This window comes from Anopheles aquasalis, chromosome 2, assembly GCF_943734665.1.
Source record: "Anopheles aquasalis chromosome 2, idAnoAquaMG_Q_19, whole genome shotgun sequence".
Taxonomy (NCBI): domain Eukaryota; kingdom Metazoa; phylum Arthropoda; class Insecta; order Diptera; family Culicidae; genus Anopheles; species Anopheles aquasalis.
Genome location: NC_064877.1, coordinates 36,848,281 through 36,867,500, shown reverse-complemented (window position 1 = coordinate 36,867,500; position 19,220 = coordinate 36,848,281). Strand labels below are relative to the sequence as shown.

At 46.4% G+C, this 19,220-nt stretch overlaps 2 protein-coding genes across 3 annotated transcripts; one reads left to right on the top strand and one right to left on the bottom strand.

Moving 5' to 3' along the window:
• Nucleotides 1-7,783: 7,783 nt before the first annotated feature.
• Nucleotides 7,784-9,113, bottom strand: LOC126569088 (uncharacterized). 2 transcript variants are annotated; one of them, XM_050225907.1, is made up of 3 exons: nt 8,853-9,113; nt 8,718-8,791; nt 7,784-8,627 (listed from the first exon to the last, which is right to left on the bottom strand). In XM_050225907.1, the coding sequence occupies exons 1-3, from the start codon at nt 9,017-9,019 to the stop codon at nt 8,497-8,499; spliced, it is 372 nt and encodes a 123-aa protein (XP_050081864.1). In that variant the 5' UTR covers nt 9,020-9,113; the 3' UTR covers nt 7,784-8,496. The 2 variants fall into 2 exon arrangements, with proteins under 2 accessions (XP_050081864.1, XP_050081863.1); XM_050225906.1 differs by having other exon boundaries at nt 7,784-8,791.
• A 351-nt stretch (nt 9,114-9,464) lies between these two features.
• LOC126570942 (probable serine/threonine-protein kinase DDB_G0267514) lies at nt 9,465-11,941 on the top strand. The gene is made up of 2 exons (XM_050229093.1): nt 9,465-9,838; nt 9,902-11,941. Exons 1-2 carry the CDS (start codon nt 9,672-9,674, stop codon nt 11,760-11,762), a joined length of 2,028 nt encoding a protein of 675 aa, XP_050085050.1. The 5' UTR covers nt 9,465-9,671; the 3' UTR covers nt 11,763-11,941.
• The last annotated feature ends 7,279 nt before the right edge of the window (nt 11,942-19,220 follow it).

Below are 19,220 nucleotides of genomic sequence, written 5' to 3'. Positions count from 1 at the left end.
GTGGATGCCTTAATGATCGAGCAAATTGGGTTCATTTGGCGGAACGAAGAGATTCTTTGAAATAAGACCTTAGGCACAGTAGAGCAACGCAAAAAGGATCTTGAACATCATGTTTATGATAGCAAATGTACGTGGACTCAAGTCATTACCCTGTGAGCAATAGATGGGACACCATAGTGATTTAGAAGAACAGGTGCTACGACATCGTATCATCGTCGTGCACTATGTTCGCTCGGCAATTTTTTATTTTTCTAGATTGATTTGGCTGAAGCTAGAGTTGGTTTAATCCAGTTGATTGCAATAGAAAATCGCCAATCGCCGTGGAATTTGCCTTGTGCAAGAAAGCATCAATGCGTTCAACAAATGCATTTCATAAATTGGCGGCATCACCAAAGGAAAAACAACGCAAAAAACTCGACAGCACGACGGATGCTCACGACCGGAAAACACCAGCAGCAAACAACGGCAACAACAGCAACAGCAACAGCAACAACAGCTGCAGAAGCTTAGAGGCGGTAGCCTTGGATGGGTAGACGAGATGACGGGTAGGAGAAGGACGAGAAAAGAAGAAAAAATCGTTTCGGATGACTCATAGTAGGCTACTCAACGGTTGTTAACACGTGCGAGGCAATAGTACATATTTTTGGGGGACTGATTAAATTCAGATGCAATAGTTTCCTTTTCATTTGCAATTTTGAAAGCCTTCAAGGACAACAGTAGTCTGATCTCTGGGCCAATGGGTAGTTAGTTTTATCACGACATTGCTGTATTTTTTGCTTTCTGTGTTAAGGTAATCTGAGCTAAGCCAAAAGTATTCCAACAGCTCTACTTTATGCTAAATAGATTATGTTTTGTTATCGAAGCAAGGCATCACGTTACTTTAGATGATACGATCACTAAATGGACGATACGATCAGAAACTGTAATTAATCCAGATGTGCCTTTATTCTTTAATGTAGATATGTTACACTCAGCATAGACAAATATGCTGATTATTATATTACCATATTACTGTAATATTATGCGGACATCAGAGAACTGAAAAGGCAAATAATTCGACTAGCTCAGCGATGGTTCTGTTTGTCCATCCATCCGTGAGAAAAAAATGCCTTTTTATAAAACCGTTAAGACGATAGCTCGGGCAAAAGAAGGATGTTCAAATGTTGGTCAAGGATTATCCACTTTGTTGGTGGGCGAAGATGATTCACTAGCAACCAAACCCACGGTGGCAAAGAAGATCGTGTGTCAAAGAAAGTGAACAAAGAGGGATTCTACCCGTAGTACTACCCATCGGCGTCTTCAAGAGAGCAGGTGGGTCATCTTTATTGTGCTGCGCCATTTTAACTTTGTTTACATCGTCTCTCACTACATCATCTGGCAAAGTGGGCCATATGGTATCCACTTTACTAGGACGCCACACCCTATGACAGAGCATGCATTTTCCCTTTATAAATTCGATCAAAACGATCACGGTTATTATTAAAATTATATCGTTGATTCATTGTAATACACAATTCCTCTGACCAGTTTAAAGATGTGCGTTCGTAGTCAGGCATTGTACTTTTGTATAGTTTATCTTAACTATCGAAGTATTGCAAACACCATCCATCGCAAAGATCTGTTCTGAAGCGATGAGTCAGTCATGAAACAATCAGGCTAACATGCGTCATTCGTTTACTTCGCGGTGAAAGTAAACACGTGTCCGCAAGGACGCGGTACTTGCCTGTAAGGACAGTGCTTCAGATCTCGTTACCTCGAGTTTGAATTCACCCGTAGACCATTTCTACACCGGCTTTGATACGCAAACGCCCTCCATCCGATTGACGAAGCTATGTGCTTGCGTGTTTGTCTGCTCGGTTGACTTTCTGCTGCGCTGTTTAGTTTCTTGCTCATTGTAAACATAGAACGCACCCCCAATCCCGTAATCTCGGTTCTGTCCCAGCGCCCCCGAACAAACGAAACGACTGGGATCAGCAAAAGCCAAGGGAAGTCTGCTGTGTGACTCACCCGCTTTGATTCTCATTTGATGGTTTTGCTCTCGATTGCGGCCTGTAGGGATTGCACACAAGAATCAAAAATAAACTTCCCAAAGGTTCGTACCATCGGTGGTCGGAAGCTGGCAAGCTGTATCAGCTGTATTTCGGAGCGGATATTGGCGCTTCATGATTGATTAGCACCATCTTAAAAACGTGCGTGGTGCTTTCAGTGAAGATGAAAGAGTCTGGTCCGCCAAACCGAATACCCGATGTCGCCGCACACAAAGCCGCATGAATCATGCTCATTTTCGTCACGTTCTTTGCTGCGACACCTCATATGGTCTGCGTTCCGTTTGAGCTGGTGTGAGACAAAGTCACCCCAAAGACTCTACCTTTGCATTTCGGAGGTCTAGAGGTTGGTCAATGGCATTTTTTATTGTTAACGCACATGTGCTTATATGTTACCCTTTTCTTAAGCAACAAACAGTCCTTATTTTATTAAAAAAAAAATAAATCCACTTCAAAAACTCTTTGGCCGCATTCAGATTTCTTATGCACCGAGGTAGCATCGAGTACTCTTTGTGCGAAGGTGTGGGATAACCATGCGTCATAAATCCTGCGTCATCCTTGAAACACTGTCTGAAATTGTTTGCACTGTATTGTTGCATCAGTAGCCGGCCAGGATGATGAGTAAGTACTGAATCACACCGTCACGAACAAGGATGTGCTAGAATGTCGTTGACGCATATCGCGTAATTTTTGCCATCTGCACCGTGATTACAAAGGGTTGTTGTAACGCCAAAAGGGCACCTACGAACGGCAATTAGTGCAGCGCGACTTAGTCAAAGCCGGGTAAGTGTGGAATCGATGTGGAATGGCCACATCCCCCGAGGCTGGGTTGCGGTCATCTATTAAACATCGATTAAAACACAACTCAGCCAGTCATAAAGAGCGCACAAATCTTGGGTGATCTATAGAATGATGAGCTGCGATCAAGTAGTAGTGACTAAGCAGACATCATCCGAACCAGCCGAGAGAAGCAGTTCCTTAATTCCTTTATCATGACAGTTGGCCATTAAACGGAAGGTCGCGCAAAAGATGAACCATCCATTGATAGCTAGCAATCTCACGAAAACCCTAAAGAACGACGATGAATGGAGTGTTTTCGATCCAGAAACGCCCATTCGAGGACGCAGAGTTCAAAAATACGACAACGTCCAACCAACCGACGATGACTAATGTTCGCGGCGTGAAATGCCGGCGAGAATTGAATTGTCCGCGCCATCGTACGAGACCGATCTGTCAAGCGTGCGACCTACATAAGATTTTTGCAGCGCCAAAATAGTACTTCACCATGTTGGAAGCATGGCGTGCCCACGTTTTGTCGTGCCAGTATCATTGGCCGTGGCCCTTGCTTATGTTCAAAAGAAGGAGAAACCATCGGTGGGAATACATGGAGTTGGACACAAACAGAAAGCAGAGAGTAAAAAAAAGGGCAATATTAACAGCCACTGGTACGCGTCATCCAGCCGAGTGGTGATATCCGAGTCGATCGTAGCACCTGTCAGAGCGGTCTATTGGCGTTAATCACACCCATCATGGCGCCCTTTCCCCCACCCTGTCCGTGCTCGGAGAACCAACCGAACTGGCGGGAAATGTATTTCGGTTTCCGTCACCGCGCTGCTGCATTCCTTCACGATGTGCTGCCAAAATACTGGTCGGCCAGTCGGATCGGTGGAAGGGGGGTTGGTTGCTAATTTTAACGTGGAACCGGCATGGTGTCTAGCAGCTGCTGCTCGTATTACCGACTCATCTCATGGCCCCGGAGGACCATGATCGGTGACGATCAGTCGGGCCGAAAAAGGAAGTGAAGTGTATGCGTATGTCTGTATCACTGGGCAAGAATGTTGCTAAACTCTTTCTCTGTGAAAATGTGCCGCGTGAACGAATCCTCTTCCATTGATTTTTTTTGTTGCTATAGAGTGATCTCGTTTAAATCACTAATTCATTCACCATCTGCACCATCAGAAACAGGAAGCATGAGGGCATGGCGGCCACCAGCGATCGTGCTTCTCGCTGAGTACCACCTGTTTCATTAGTAATGCAGTTCGCGTGTTGCGTTCTACTCGGGCACGGCCGCCTGCTTCCTTGATCTTACTCTGCCGGTCGATGATTCAGACCGACGGTTGATCACACGTCCGGAATGTGAATTTTATTCGTTTACTCAACGCATTCCGCATCGATAGTAAAAAAAAGAAGTTCGTTAAGAACCGCGTTAGGTTTGCTTTCGGTTTCTCGAAACCATCATACACTGCTGACGGTGAAGCATATCATCATCAGTCAAAGCATTGCGGCGCGCTCCTCCCGTGAGTCATCCCGATGAGGCCACCGCCAGAGTTTCAAGAATCCAGCTTACGGGAGAAAAGGTTTCGCCGACAAGCGTCATGTTTTATTGGTAATCGTAGTCTTAGTCAGTCCAGCTGGAAACACTATGCGTGCGATAGTGCTAAGGAGGATAAGCTAAGGAGCGAGGCAGCTGGGCAAGTTAGCGAGAGTGATCGTACGCATGTGGCATACGAAATCGTATCCTAAAACACCAGCGGCACCGGTCGGCGCCACATGATAAGCCAGGTACGGGCGATGTTGCTGGCACTGCTGTGCTGGTGGTGTGTCAGGTACACGACCAATAACGTACCGAGGGATCGGACGACGAGGATCGACGGGGTACGAACGCACGAAGGAAAGGGTAACAGAGCAGAGGGACCAGCAGGAGCAGCAAAAAAGGTGTTCGCATTGAGTGGCTATACGGCAATCGGTGTCGATAAATAGCGAACCCAACCGTCGAACCCGTCCACGTCGCTCGATGACTCAGCGTGCCACTCGAACAGCACACTCTTATGCTGCGTGTGACCTTTTCGCGGAAGTCTCGTCATGATACTGCGCTCAGCCAAGGACGCAGCTTAGCGCCAAGGTACGGAGTGGTCAATGATCTTGGACCGGCTAAACCGCTCGGGCCGCCAAGCCCCACGACAAATGCGCAAGGGGAGCTGCTGGAGCTAGTGAGATTCGCTTCCGTACTTCGATTGCATATCGATTGATGGCGGAAGTTCACATACGCCCCACCACTGGGGGGGAGAACAATGATCTTCTGATATCTGCCGTGTCATTAAAGCTGTTCGTTTGAAGGCCCTGCTACAATGCTCGAGTGTTCCCGAGTGCACACTGAGGAAGCACACTGGAAAGATAGATAGCATCGTTACGCGTTGTATTTTACCGAACTCCTCCTAGACGGTCCCGCCGAAGTGACCGGTCGTCACGTCAACCGGTCATTGGTGCGGCTGGGGTGGGTCAGAGCGCTACTGCGCTGCTCATTTCACGTGGAAAGCGAACAGACCCCCGTCTGTCTTGTTCTATTGTATCGGCGACCAGAACAATCATGCAAGTCAATGAACAAAAGCATTCGAATGAGCAATGAAAGAACTTACATGAAAGAGTCGTGAATCACCTCAGCACTAATGCGCGCGGTTCTGTGACTTTATTGGTTGCTTGGTCAAGATGATGATTTTTCACATGAATCCTAGTGCTGCTTCGTGTGTGAGTCACTCCTCTGGAGGATCATATTGTAACGGATCATCCAGCTTAAATCTATTCTTTTGGAGGTAGCGGTGTGCACGTATCGAGAAGCACTTCCATTTCCGATTATGTCCGGACGGAGCATACGAGGAGGAATAAGGATACAGGATTAGGGAGGCATGAGGTGCAGGTATCGCAGAGTTTTTTTTCCATTTTTATAGCAGTGATTTCGAATGCTTTATAACTCAGAATTGTTCTCAGGAGAGTCGATTCCGGTGGAGTGTGTATGGTGGAAAATGTTAATTTATATTACTCCTAAGGTGGAGATATTTAGGTAGTTAGGTTGGAAGTTATTATTTTACATTAACTGAAGCTGATTTGGGTGTACTATACAGTTAAGTGAATACTAACTAGCGTTCAATTGTGGAATAATAGAAAATAAAGGAGTCATAATTCAAATCCCAATACTGCTCTATTTCAGTTCAGTGGAACTAAACTGAACCCTCGGTAATACGTTATCGCCTGATACCTTATCAATTGTTACTACAGCAATTGTTGTTGCTGGTCCCGTCGTACATAAGCTTGCATATAGTTGTCGTTGTCGGTTTCAGCTGTGTCGAAGACCACATAGATTAACTCACGCAACATTAGAACATAGCAGCGAATGAGTCACAACTTTGCTTCTGCGCACGCGCCACTCCCGAGGGTAAGATCCCGTCAGCAACGTGGTAGAATTGGTCAGCGTTGGATTTTTGTGAATCAACAGAATCAGCCCACCGATCATCCCGGATGACCGTAAACACGCTTATATGGCCGGATGATGGTGGGTAGGTGTGATAGGATGCTTCTGAAAACGGTCTGTCTCGAGACCAGAAGGTCGATGTGATCCACCTGGTGATCGAGCTGGAAATGACTCAGGATAGAACGCTTAACGTGTCCGTGTCCGGTGCTTAATTACCGACGTCATCGGTTCGGTTCTTTTTCGCAATAATGAAAAACATTCCTTTTCTATGAGTTGTGACCACGTAAGGGTGCGACAGGTGCGGGTGCAGTTTGTAGTAATTAGCTTCCACATTCGGTACAGGTCGTTTCTAATCGCACAACTAATCGCTTATGCAATTATCGTTGCACAATCTTCGCTATGAACCATGTCCGTAGACAAATATACCTCTTGTGCAATGTTAACCACCTTTTTTCGTTCAACGAACTTTATCAATTTTTGCATCACTCGAAGATGACGTATCATACTTATTTTAGTTCAAGCTATTTTCGTTCGTCGCCGCTTGTGAGTTTTGCCATGTGACAAACCGTTTATGGTGCAACCGGTGGCCATATCTTTACATGAAACGAACGTTTGCCGCTTATCAGAAGTTTCCAGGGATGGCCTTGAATGAATCACTGTCGATTGGGGATCGGTTTGGATTGGAAAGCTATCATCTGCGTCAATGTTTTACGGGAATTATTAAAAAAAACGCCTCATGCTTCAAATGACGGTTATGATGAAATGTGGTTCATGATGTCTTAATAATCACTACATTAGTTATGAAAAGCATACATTTTTAGAAAACTGATATCATTCTGTTATGAAAGTCAACACTGTTCTATCGTAGCAAAAGCAGACAGCCGAGGCAGCAGACAAGCAGGCAAAACTCTCTTCCACTGAAGTTTCTACACATTTTTGAGACCTTATTTAATTATACTTGGGAAGGCAAGTAAGGTTAACTACACAAAAGATTAAGGAAAGGTTCCTAAAATTTTCTCGAATGTGTTTAAGCTACAGATGTATTTGGACTACGGTTGAAAGTAATGGAGATTTATTTAAATTGAATGAAAAATGGAGTTTACTCCAAAATTGACATTTTTACCACCCATTTGAAATCGTTCTGCCATTGAAATGGATAATGTTTAGTTCATGTACCATGAGTCTCGACTTCAAAAAAGATGTCCCTATTAAAAAATGGAAAAATGAAAAATCACTGATAGCAAATATGGGAAATAATCGGAACAAATGTTGAGGAATAAACAATTAATTAAAGTGTAAAGTGAATGTGGTGGATCCCACAAATTGGATTTCATGGTGAAAGCTGATATTAGAAAAAAAAGTTTAAATGAAAAAGTGTTTTTTTGGAGAGTTTAGCCAAACCAATATGGCATCAATTAATTTAAACGTAGCCTGTAATGTTACAAGAATAAAAAAGGTAAACCATTGCTCTGAGTAACTGTATATTGTTTTATTAAAAATGTCAGTTCCGATGTAAATGTTTTGTCTTGAGTAATATTTCATTGCTCATGGTTACATTTCACATTGTCTAATATAAAAGAACAACTATAAAACTTCATATGAAACTGTTGTTGAGCATTTTTTGTTCTTTATTATACAACAAATATAGTGAGTATTTCAATGATAGTTTGCCTGCTATCGATTCTTTTTCAAACAATACAACAAACAGTACATCATGATGGATACACAATGCTGGCTCTCACTTCTATTTGCGCGACTGCAGTCATTATATTCTCAACTCAGATATTTGCGACACTAGCACACCATTCGTTGGTCGGCATCATGTATCCTCTAAGCATTTCTACGGGATTTTCAGCTAGCTATATCCAACAAGAACGGTTCGCGTATGATGTCCGTGACACGTTCGAGATGATCGTAGGTACTGTCATTGTTTTACTCTTGAGATTGGAAGGAATTGGGCCTAAAAATGGAAATCGCTGTATCGAAGCTGTAGATTCACGATCCGTACTACAGATAGATAGCATCGATAATTGTCATCGATAATTGCAGATGATTGAGGCGAGGCATATCTGAATGGTTTACTGCATTAGACCGCTCTCTGGCATGATTTATGTTTTCCGGTATCATTTATCTGTCCCGTTATCCTGGCAAATGTTAAGCTGAAATTTAGGTCGCTTGGTCTTTTTCAAGTCCTATTATGCCGTACTAATCGCGATTGTTGGTGATCGTGGAGCCGTTCAGTAGCTGCGATTCCGAAGGATAGCTCAAACCGTCGAGCATGGATTCCGTCTCAATGTCCTCCGGCAGTTCGTTGTCTAGCTGATCTAGAGATTTTTCTAGATGTATGGTCAGATACACTATTGCACGTACTTCATGCGCGCGGTTCAGGATTGTTAGAAGATGGTAAACCTTCGGCCTCACCTTACCCGATACGCTCCATTCTTCCAGCAGCAACTTTGATGGCGAAGTTTTCTTCTCCTTGCTTATCTTTTCGATTTTACTGCAAAAGAACAAACAGTCAGTTATCATCATCGAAATGCCCGGCGCGTCGGATGACTCACTCTTCATGGCAAGCGGTAAACATCGGCGTGGGTCGTGGGATGGAGATATGCTCTATATTTTTGGGAATCAAACCAATCATTTCTCTCCAGCCATCGGTCATGTCCAGGATATCGGCCACATGCTCCAAGTGCCACGACATGTGGCGTATTTCCGTGTCTAAGTTCATAGCTCTTCCTTATCACACGCGTAAAACTTTGCGGATTTTCTGTACAAAATCACTAAAAGAACGTAAATTATCTCTGCAAAAACACGAGGAGCTGGTTTAAGCGGAGCCGTTATTTTTTTTGTGTTTGACATCAAAGTGTCTTAAATAACCCAGATCGTGAGTTCCCACGCAATCTTTTGAATCGGTTATGCCTTAACCAAGTGGAACTCAGTTTTTTCCGATTTTTAAAGCTGACTACCAATTTTCGCATTCGATCCGACCTGATATTTAGGACCAGTACTCGAACCGTGCCAGTTTGCAACCAATTGGATGCCGATTTTTCATGATTTTAACAAAAAAAAAAAATTAATCCATAACCGATTCAAAAGTTTAAAAAGGAACTCACGCTCTGGTTTAGTAAAGACACCTTAATGTCACACATTAAAATCAACAAAACAAACTAACAGCTTCGCTTAAAACAGCTTCTCGTGATTATAAGTTTTGCAGTGATAATTTACGTTCTTTTAGTGACTTTGTAAAGAAAATCTGCAATCGTCGCACGTGGTAAGCCGATTCTATTGGGTCCTGTGCTTCGCGAGGCAAAAAGGTGGCCACAAGTAACGCAAGAGACGTGCCAGAGGCTTAAGTTTTACGCGTGTGATACGGAGAAATTATGGATCGAAACTCGGAAATACGCCACATGTCGTCGCATTTGCAGCATGTGGCCGATATCCTGGACAAGACCGATGGCTGGAGAGAAATTATTAGTTTGATTCCCAAAAATATAGATGATATCTCCAGCCCACGACCCACGCCGAAGTATACTGGTTTTCACGAAGAGTGAGTCATCGCCGGGGCGCCTGGGATTTCCATGATGATAACTGACTGTGTGTTCTTTTGCAGCAAAATCAACGAGGTGAGCAGAGAGAATAAACTTTCGCCATCAAAGTTGCTGCTGGAAGAATGGAGCATATCGGGCAGGGTGAGGCCGACGGTTGGCAATCTTTTAACGATCCTCATCCGTGCCAATCAAATACGTGCGGCAGAGTACCTGAGCAGCAAGCTAGAGGAAGCACCTCCGGAACGACCGAGAAACGGTCCGGCGGCACCAATCGATATCAGATTGCCCGAAGACTACCAGACGGAATCCATGCTCGACGGTATGAGCTATCCTCAGTCATCGCAGCTCCTGAACGGCTCGTCGATCACGAACGCCAACAATCGCGATTATTACGACAAAATGGGACCGACAAAGCGCGTTGTAATTGAGGATCCGGTGCAACCGCCTGTCGATCCCAAGCAGCCGGCAAATTCGTGCAGCAATAACAACACTCCGGAACTAAAACAGAACAATAATGCACAACTATTGGGCGGACCAGCAAATGAGGAAACAAACCAATCCCAACCAGCAGACGATTTGCTGCCGTCATTTAGCAAGTTAATGGACCCATCAGATGCCAGGACATCGGGACAGATGGATGAGTCGTCCAAACTGCAGAATGATCGTGATGTTGCTGTACCGCAATCCGTGAATCATGCCGGAGAGCCGTCGTATGCAGTAAGCCTTTCGGATATGCCCCGTTTTGATCTTCTGCGTGATACTAGCAGCGAATCACATGTCTTGGGAGCGAGCTCACATAATGATATTCCCATGCTCTCTATCATGGGTACCAATAGTGAATCCTCCGTTTCGATAGAAAACAGCATGGCCGACAGTACAAACACAACTCCAGCGCTTTCGATCTTTGGCCGCAATTCCTTAAACCAATCTCAAGAGCAAAACAGTGACAATTCTGGTGTATCAAATGCAAGTAATTCCGGAGCGATGGGTGACCTCATGAAGTTCAGTGTGATCGAATTCTCGTACGATCATCTCGAACGTGTCACGGACATGTTTAATAGGACGGTCTTCACCAACCGTGACACAAGGTCTCCTAACGGACGGTGGATCGGTGCAGGTGGTTTCGGGGCCGTATTTCTCGCGATCAATCTTACGCCGACCGTTCCCGTTGCTGCCGTCAAACGGCTTGAATCCGGTACGTACAAATATCTGGAAAAGTTTCAACGAGAACGTACAGTCCTTGCGGCCCATTCACATCCCAACATTCTGAGCCTGCTGGGCAGCTGCTCTAATGGTCTCCAGCCGTGCCTGGTTTACGAGTATATGCAGGATGGTGATTTGGAAACGGCCCTTTTGAAGATGCGTGCCAGTAGTTTGCATCTCGGTGGGGCACGTCGGCTCAAGTATCTGCAGGACATTGCGAGCGCCATCCACTATCTGCATGCGCGGGCCAATGTCATACATCGTGACGTCAAATCGGCCAACATTCTGTTGAACGGCAGTGTAGCGAAGCTGTGCGATTTTGGTCTCCTGAAACCGACGAGCTCTACGACGGAAACGAAAATCATTGGCACGAGTGCCTACATTGCTCCGGAAGCAGTGCGTGGATCGATTTCCGTGGCGATGGATGTGTATGCGTTCGGTATCGTCATAGCGGAGACCGTCACCGGTGAGGCCGTGTTTGCGGACGATGGATCCCGCAGCGAATGTAATCTCGACAGCTACATAAGACGCCACCGAGGTGAAGGGCGGAATTTGGCATCACTGGTGGATCGGCGCGCCATCGGGCTTGGCAGTGGCGAGGAGCGCTGGCTTGTAGTTGGAAGCAGTTTGCTGGAAATGGCGTTAAAATGCTTGGAGGATACATGGTGTCGACCAACGAGTGGTGTGCTAGTGTCGCAAATATCTGAGATGAGAATGTAACGGCCCGTATCACGATAATAGAAGTGGGGGTCAGCATCTTGTATCCATCGTGATGTTATACTGTTTGTTATACTGTTTGAAATAGGATCGATAGCAAGCAGAAGATCACTGAAATACTCACTATATTTGTTATCAAACTGGGTGCCTTAAAACTATCATGGATTATACATTCCATTTTAGCATAGCATATTGCAATAATTGTTCTACAACTGTTACATATTTTATAGTTGTTCTTTTATATAAGCCAAAGGTATAATCAAACGTAATCATGAACAAAGAAATATTAATCAGGACGAGAAATTTGTATCGGAATTGACATTTTAAAAGAAATAAATATATTGTTACTCAGAAAAATGGTTAGCCTTTTTGGTTTTCTCCTGGCAGTTTGGCGAACACCATAAGTCAGAAGGTATTATTACGAATTTTACGAAATGTAAGTTGCTAATCCTTGCAAATCCAATGTGAAACTGAAACTGGGCTCTAAAAAGAAAAAAAAAGCAATTCTATCGATATGATCGATAATATAGGCCACTGATTGCGCAAACAATAACGTGTTCGTAGTTATTATCGTCCCCAGTTATCAAATATCTATTCCCATCAAGAGCGTAACTGGAACTTCACGAATCATTATTTTTCACCGAATCCGAGGTTCTCGAGATAACCGATAATTAACTTTTCTTGCGATTGATTTTTGTTATATAAGATCTATGTATTTACTTATCAATCAAACTTGTTTTCACATTATTTATTTAGTAATTGCTTCTGCAGAATACATTTAATTTTTTTTACACAATACAAGTGCAATACAACTAACAGTACTAGTGTACATAGTGCCCCAAGTCGCTCTCAGTTCACTAAACCGCCATTAACATCAATAAAAGACCAATAATAATAATCAAAGTAAACAATTAAACAAACAAACAAACGAGCAATTCGTCATCCCAATAACACCTATGGGCCGTTTACTACTCCAGCATCACCCATATTATGCGACCGCCGGCACCAAATCCCATTCTCCAATGGCGTCGCGTCGCGTAGAAAAAAACCACGTCGCGTGCGTCAAGATCGCCCGTTCCGCCCGTGTTTCCTTGGCTTTAATTGGTTTTGCGGTTTCGGCTACGGCTGGGTTGATCTACCGCGCGATCTGATCGCGTCTCGTCGACCTCTTCGACCCCGACTTCTTCCGAACGGGCCGGCCTGCTTGTTGACGTGATTAATGAGATCGAATCGGTAGGCCGGCGTGTGCCAGGCCGGCGGGATATGGCTTAATAACGGTCTGGATTCCGGACCTGGGCGATTGCACACTTGAGTGTGCAGCGTGATCGATCGAAAATGTCGTGTCTCTCTCGTGGTGATGCCGTTACTGCCATGCGGTGGATGTCCCTGCCGATCGTTTCCCTCCCGTAACATTCAGTGCCGGAAGTGAACCCCTTTTCCGTTGGTGCGCTTTAATGAGTACCACTGAACATCTACATACTCCTCGCGTCCGCGTGTTGCAGCTAAGCTCCACACTAAGCGGTAATTAGACCGTCGATACGTGGACCTGGGCCTAACGGGGGAGAGTCATGGTAATGGCCGCACCGAACCGAACGGGCGAATGATGTACGTTGGCCGTGTACCGACGATGAGCCATAAAGCGGCGGCCAGATGTGCTACGCCGTCAGCTCTAATTGATATCATTCGCGAGCGCACTTAGCGCGTTGATACTGATTACTACGGTGCCACGTCGAACGGTGCGCAGAAGGTCAGTAACAAACAAACGGTCTTGGTGTTGGGTCGGTAACGACTGGCTACGACATGCGACCGCTGCTTCCGACTACGTTGCCGTATCCTTGCCGTCGAATCGTCGATCGGTTTCCTCCGTTCCGTGCGGCCAACCGTTACAGCACCAGCAACGCACTGCGTCTCGTGACTAACCGGACCTGTCGCCCTGCGGTACGCTAATGGAATGTAAAGTCAAATGCAACCATTGCGTACGGTCCGATTGTCGCCAAGCTCCAGTGGCGCGCGGTGCCCTTTGGCCCTCGGCTACCTTTTTCACACGCCATCGCACACCGTGAACATCCGTTACAGGGCGGAGTAATTAGTCACGAGACGAAAGATAAACCCCGCGCGTTCGCGCGCCCTTACGCGACAGATTCAATGATGTTGTAGCCCTGTGGCCGGTGGCCTAATAATGGGATTTGGATGGAAAATTGAAAAATCCAATTGCATCACAAATGCGTCGCACAGCACCGTAGGTGGTGCCCGGTGGCATTAGACCAGCAAGGGAGGGTGTGGTGATGACGGCCGGCGATCTATTTAACCGGCACGATCACCTCTGTTTATGGCCCCCCCCCCCCCCTTCTTCATTCGTCGTGGAATCGAAATCGAAAGGATGGCCGTGCGTACGTCCGCCTCGTTCGACCGGGGGTGCTCCAGCAGGTGGCCTACCTCACTGTGCTAAGAGGTGAGTGTGGCAATCGAGCCAACCAACCGGCCAGGCAGTCTGCCCGCATATGGTCACACGATCGCACCGTGGACACTGCACTCGGCCACTGTGAGGACGGACGAGTTTATGGAAGGAAATGCCACGAACTACCCGGCCACAAGATAGATTGGACACTCGGGTTTTTGAGAGCACTCTCACCACCCCCCGGGGGGGCCAAGTACGTACCAATCACAGCGAATGTGTCACGGAGTGCCCTCCCTTGCAGTTGCAGCTTTCAAGTGCAAAGTCAATACTATCCGAACTAGAACTCGCGTCCTCAAGCCTTGAACTTTTGCAGCGCGCTAACTGGTCCGGTTCTGGTTCACTTCTGGCCTGCATGCCCTCCGTTGCCCCATTGTGATAGCGAAAGGACTCGGCCACACCGTCCCGGTTGTCCTTGCCAGCGGTCTTTAGATGAAGGTCTGCGAATGTACCGACGCTCGTCTACGGTGGGTTCTGCCTTTCACTACCTTTTGGTTTTTTTGTTTTGTTTTCCGTTGCTTCCCTCCAGTCGGAATGTCATGGCGGCCGCGAAAGGGATGTGAGGGGTGGACGATCGTGGATTCGTGCCGATTTGGGACGGGATCCGCCAGAATCGCGCCTCAAACGGGCTCACCTTGAACGAGGTCTCGCGCCGCCATCCGGCTGGTTCAATGAACACCAAGTGTCCTTGCCGTGGGAGCAGCATTTTCGCGGAAATCGTCCATCTATCCGGTGCTGCTCTGCGTGATGCTGCTTGTGTGCTTCGTGACCGACCGATCGACTGACCTACCAAACGATCGACTGACCGATCGGTCGAGTCTGGTGTCTAGTGCCTGCTGCAGACGGCGGTGTCTGGGCTGCACTCCTCTTCCAGCGAGCCGGTTCAGCGTTCCGCGCGTCTTCGCCCGCCACCACCGACTCGCGACTCGACCCATCTAATGAGATGCACTTGATTTCGGTCATTGTCTGGGGTACGTGGCGTACGTGAGTGAATGGCAGTGAGCTCGCGGCTCGCGCACCTGATTACCACCACCGGTTTGGAAGGTTAAACAGGTGGGCACCACTCGGTGGGGGCCCTCTACTTCCGAGATTCCGTTGTGAAATAAGCGCAGCGCAGCGCAGCAACCGAGGTGACCTCGCGTGCAGCAGGGAGGGCTCGCGTTGGCGTGCTCGGCGTCCTAGTCCCGAGACTGCCGGCCTGTTTACCTAGAGACCTCTAAGCTGCTGTTGCATGCCCCGGCATGACGGCGCATGAGATAACAATCTCTCAAATCTAAATGGTACACGCTCATTGGCCGCACGGTGATGTGCTTAGGCGCCATTAGCCCCCACGAACCCCACGATGGCTGGTGTTTGTGTGGGAATAGTGGCTAGTGGATTTGTTTTTCATTTAACGAAAATGGTGGGTTTTGTTTCTCGCGAGCGCTTCGCTAGGTTCGCTCTGTCGGAGCCTACGAGTCTGAGGACGGAACTTGGGGTTAATGAAGTTGCAGTGAGCACTACTCGGTATGATCCGGTACACCACTACGCTACTACGCTATCTGCTGCTATGAATGGAGATGTTCTAGGCGCTGCATATTATGATTGACGCATGAAGCTTGTCGTGGCCACGGGACGGTTGGCTAGTGTTTAAGGTCTTTCGCATCATTTTAACCGTAACAGTGCCGCTGGCGGTGTAATTATGATGAATGATTGAAAAGCAGTAGTAAACTAGCCACATTTGAGCAAATATTTATGAGAATCTTATTAGCACATCGGAAGGGGAGTCACCAGACACCTTGACCAAGCGTCTGCGCCAGTGTATGCGGGAGAAGAGCTCTGGCCGCAAGCCATTGTCGGACGCGTCCATGACCTGCCCTGCCGTTTTTGGGGCCATTTTGTGGGCTCAGAAATTAGCTTCTCTTCGCTTCTAAATGGTGAATTAATTTACAAAATTGTTTTGTTTATTTCTATAAATTTCTCCTCCAATGTTCATGGGTGCTGTGCGGAATGCCCGGCGGAAGCGACTTGCAATATCCTTATGTTTTAGTGATTGTGTTTACCTTTTCACGGAATGACCCTGCCCATACTGAGCAGAAACAAAAGTAATCACTTGGACTTTCATACATTCAACTGGTTTCTCTTGAAACAGTGCTCTCCGTGTTAATTCCTGCGTCCACTTTTGGCGACTTAAATGGATACTCGCTCGGTTGTAATGGTTTCGCTTTTTGGATCCCTGTTTCACTCTCGCGATTTGGTGGCGGTGATCATCGATCGTCGTGTTGAGTCTTTGGAGGTGAACAGGGCGGAATCGAATGGAAAGGAGCGACGAATTCGCTAAAAATACCGGTAGATCGACACTGTCGTCACCGGCACAGACGAGCGAGCGACCGAACGACCGAACGAACCCCGAGTGGCGGCAATGGCCGGGGAGTTCGACGTTCAAGTTCAAGATCGGTCAACCGCGCAACGACGATGACGGTGGTGACGGTGCGCCGAGCGATCGTGGCAGGTCACCGCGACAGCAGCTCGCAGCATGTTGCCCGATTTAGGGCCGCCGGTTTGTTTTTTGTTCGTACCATTCGTTCGTTCGGGATTTGTTTATTAGAATCCACTTAAGCTCCCGTTGAAGGTCTCGCAGGGAAGCTGCGGTGCCGCGAACCAGATCAACGACCTCAAGGACATGTGGAAGACGCACGCATCAACAACGCGATCCAGTACGCGGGTCCGCTGGCCCGCTCGACAAGGATAGCGGGTTAGAGCGGCTTAACCGGACCTAGGAAGGGCTTCTGCCACGGTGGGTTGGTCGTGTTCCGGAGTCACAGTTTGAGGGCCAAAAAATTTGCCAGATAGCGCGTCCGAGTTCCGCATCATCCGCGTTTGTTTGATCTTTCAGGATCAAGGTTAGTGGCCACCGAAAGGCGAACCGTTGCGTGGTCCGTGCGGACAATGCGGACACAGAGGACCGGCAAAGTTTATCGTCTGAAACGGTTTCCGTGGCTACCGTGGTACCGGGTCTGGTGGGAGGTTTTGATAAATGTTTTTTGCCACCGATGGTCGCCAGCGCAGCGATGGATTTTTGGAGGGTGACTGATGGATTGGCCAGGTGGCAAGCGGATTAGAGCCGTAGGCGAACCAATCCTTTCCGAACCAGGAACCGAACCGACGGTGGTGTCCGGATGGGGCAGGGTCACGTTACGAACGGTTGTGGTAGGAAGCCCCCTTAAAGGGGTGGCTTTTGGGGGGGGGGGGGGGGGGGGGTTAAGGAAAACGGAAACGATCGACCATTAATAATCGACATGTGATCTAGTGACAAGCCGGTCCGATTGTGCGTGGTGGGTGTCAACATGGCCGTTTTGGGGCACCAGTTTTGATAAAGCAAACATGAATCATTTATCAACTGCTTCGTGGTGGTGGTCAAGCGCAGCGCAGTCAGGCTGCAATTTAATGGCAAATTAATTGGCAAATTAATGAACCGTTGTTGCGCAGACTTTTGTCTTAAGAACGGACCGCGTGATTTATTTGGTTTTCGGTTTCATTCCATTGCTGCTGTTATTCGGCCTGTTGCTGGCGCTGGTGTCGTCGTTACACATTTCAATTGACTTAATTGAAAGCAAGCGGTGGATTCTCGGCAATGTGTTAAGGCAGTCAAAAGCGACCGATTAGTCCGATGTCACCCAATTAAATGGGGGGGTCAGTAAAGAACTAGGCAATAGTTGGAGGTTGAAGGTGATGAGAAATGTTGATTTATCTGATGGGGGAGTTTTTTTAGGAGGAAACAGAACGCTCAATGCGTACTGCATTGCGCAGTTTCAGTGCGAGGACACGGTGGTGGCGGTGGTTTAGTGCAATGGTCACTAATTGATTGGGTTCGCTCGCGCTTTGCAAAAAATATTGCAAATTTGGTTTATAGGTGTTTTTAGCTGATATAAAACAATTATAAAAGTGAGGATCTTATAGAGATCTATGCTGTCAGCATCACTCAAAGAGATAAGTACAAACAGTGTACATATATTTGTACTTAAAGAAACATATTTTACGGAAGTAGCCCCGTCGAGATTTAGTTGAATTTTCCATGCTTCAATTTTTGGCAATTTTTTATGAAAACTCAATGGGGCTGACTGGAAATTAGTGTTCTGATAAAGTGTTAAAAATTCAACCAGTTTGGTCCAGTAGATTTAACGGTACGATTGGCACCGGCTTTGAAACCGGTGGGGCATTTGTCAAACCGAGTTCGTCGCTTAAAGGGCAAGTCTTTTGATTCGTACCAAATACGGATCATTTTTGATGATTTGTTTTTACCAAAAAAATCAATCTATATATATTTTTGCAAATGCCACAATAAACTACAGCTTTTGAAGAAAGTTTGGTCGCAGTTTGGAGAAAATAATTTATAAACTTACGCCCAAGGCATAAAATTTAGAAAGGCGTGTCTGCATGAGGCCCGATCATTCAACAATCAATATCTTTGCCTGTTTTGCTTCGATTGATCCAACAATTTTACACAATGCTCTTGATAACGCCAGAAACGAACGGTAAGGTACCAGCAACTATCAATAGTCATCGCTAGCGGCAATGATTAATCATTTTGAACAAAGTTTTACTTGAAAAAATGCTAGAGTGGGACGCTAAACACGATCAACTGATAGTGCGTCACGACAAAGCTCCACAGGATCACCATTCTATGGGGTAGAATAGTATAATAATGACGAAATGATGTCACCAGATCTGAATCTTTCTAGGTTCCTTTAGTTTTGGGGTGAGAGCACATCGAATGGCCGAGCTATGATTTAGAATATTCGAGTAGTGCTACACAACAGGTTCTGTGACTCTTTTCTTTTCTATTTTTACACATTTTATTGGATTAATTCATTCATACACAAATGAGTTTCATTTATTCGCTTGCATAAGATTACGTAAATAAACCTTGATAAATAATTCAAGCTGCACACGTAACTACCAGAGCGACTTAAATGAGTTCGTTAGACGATCGATCGTTGAAATCTCCATCGTGTGCGTCAATTGTT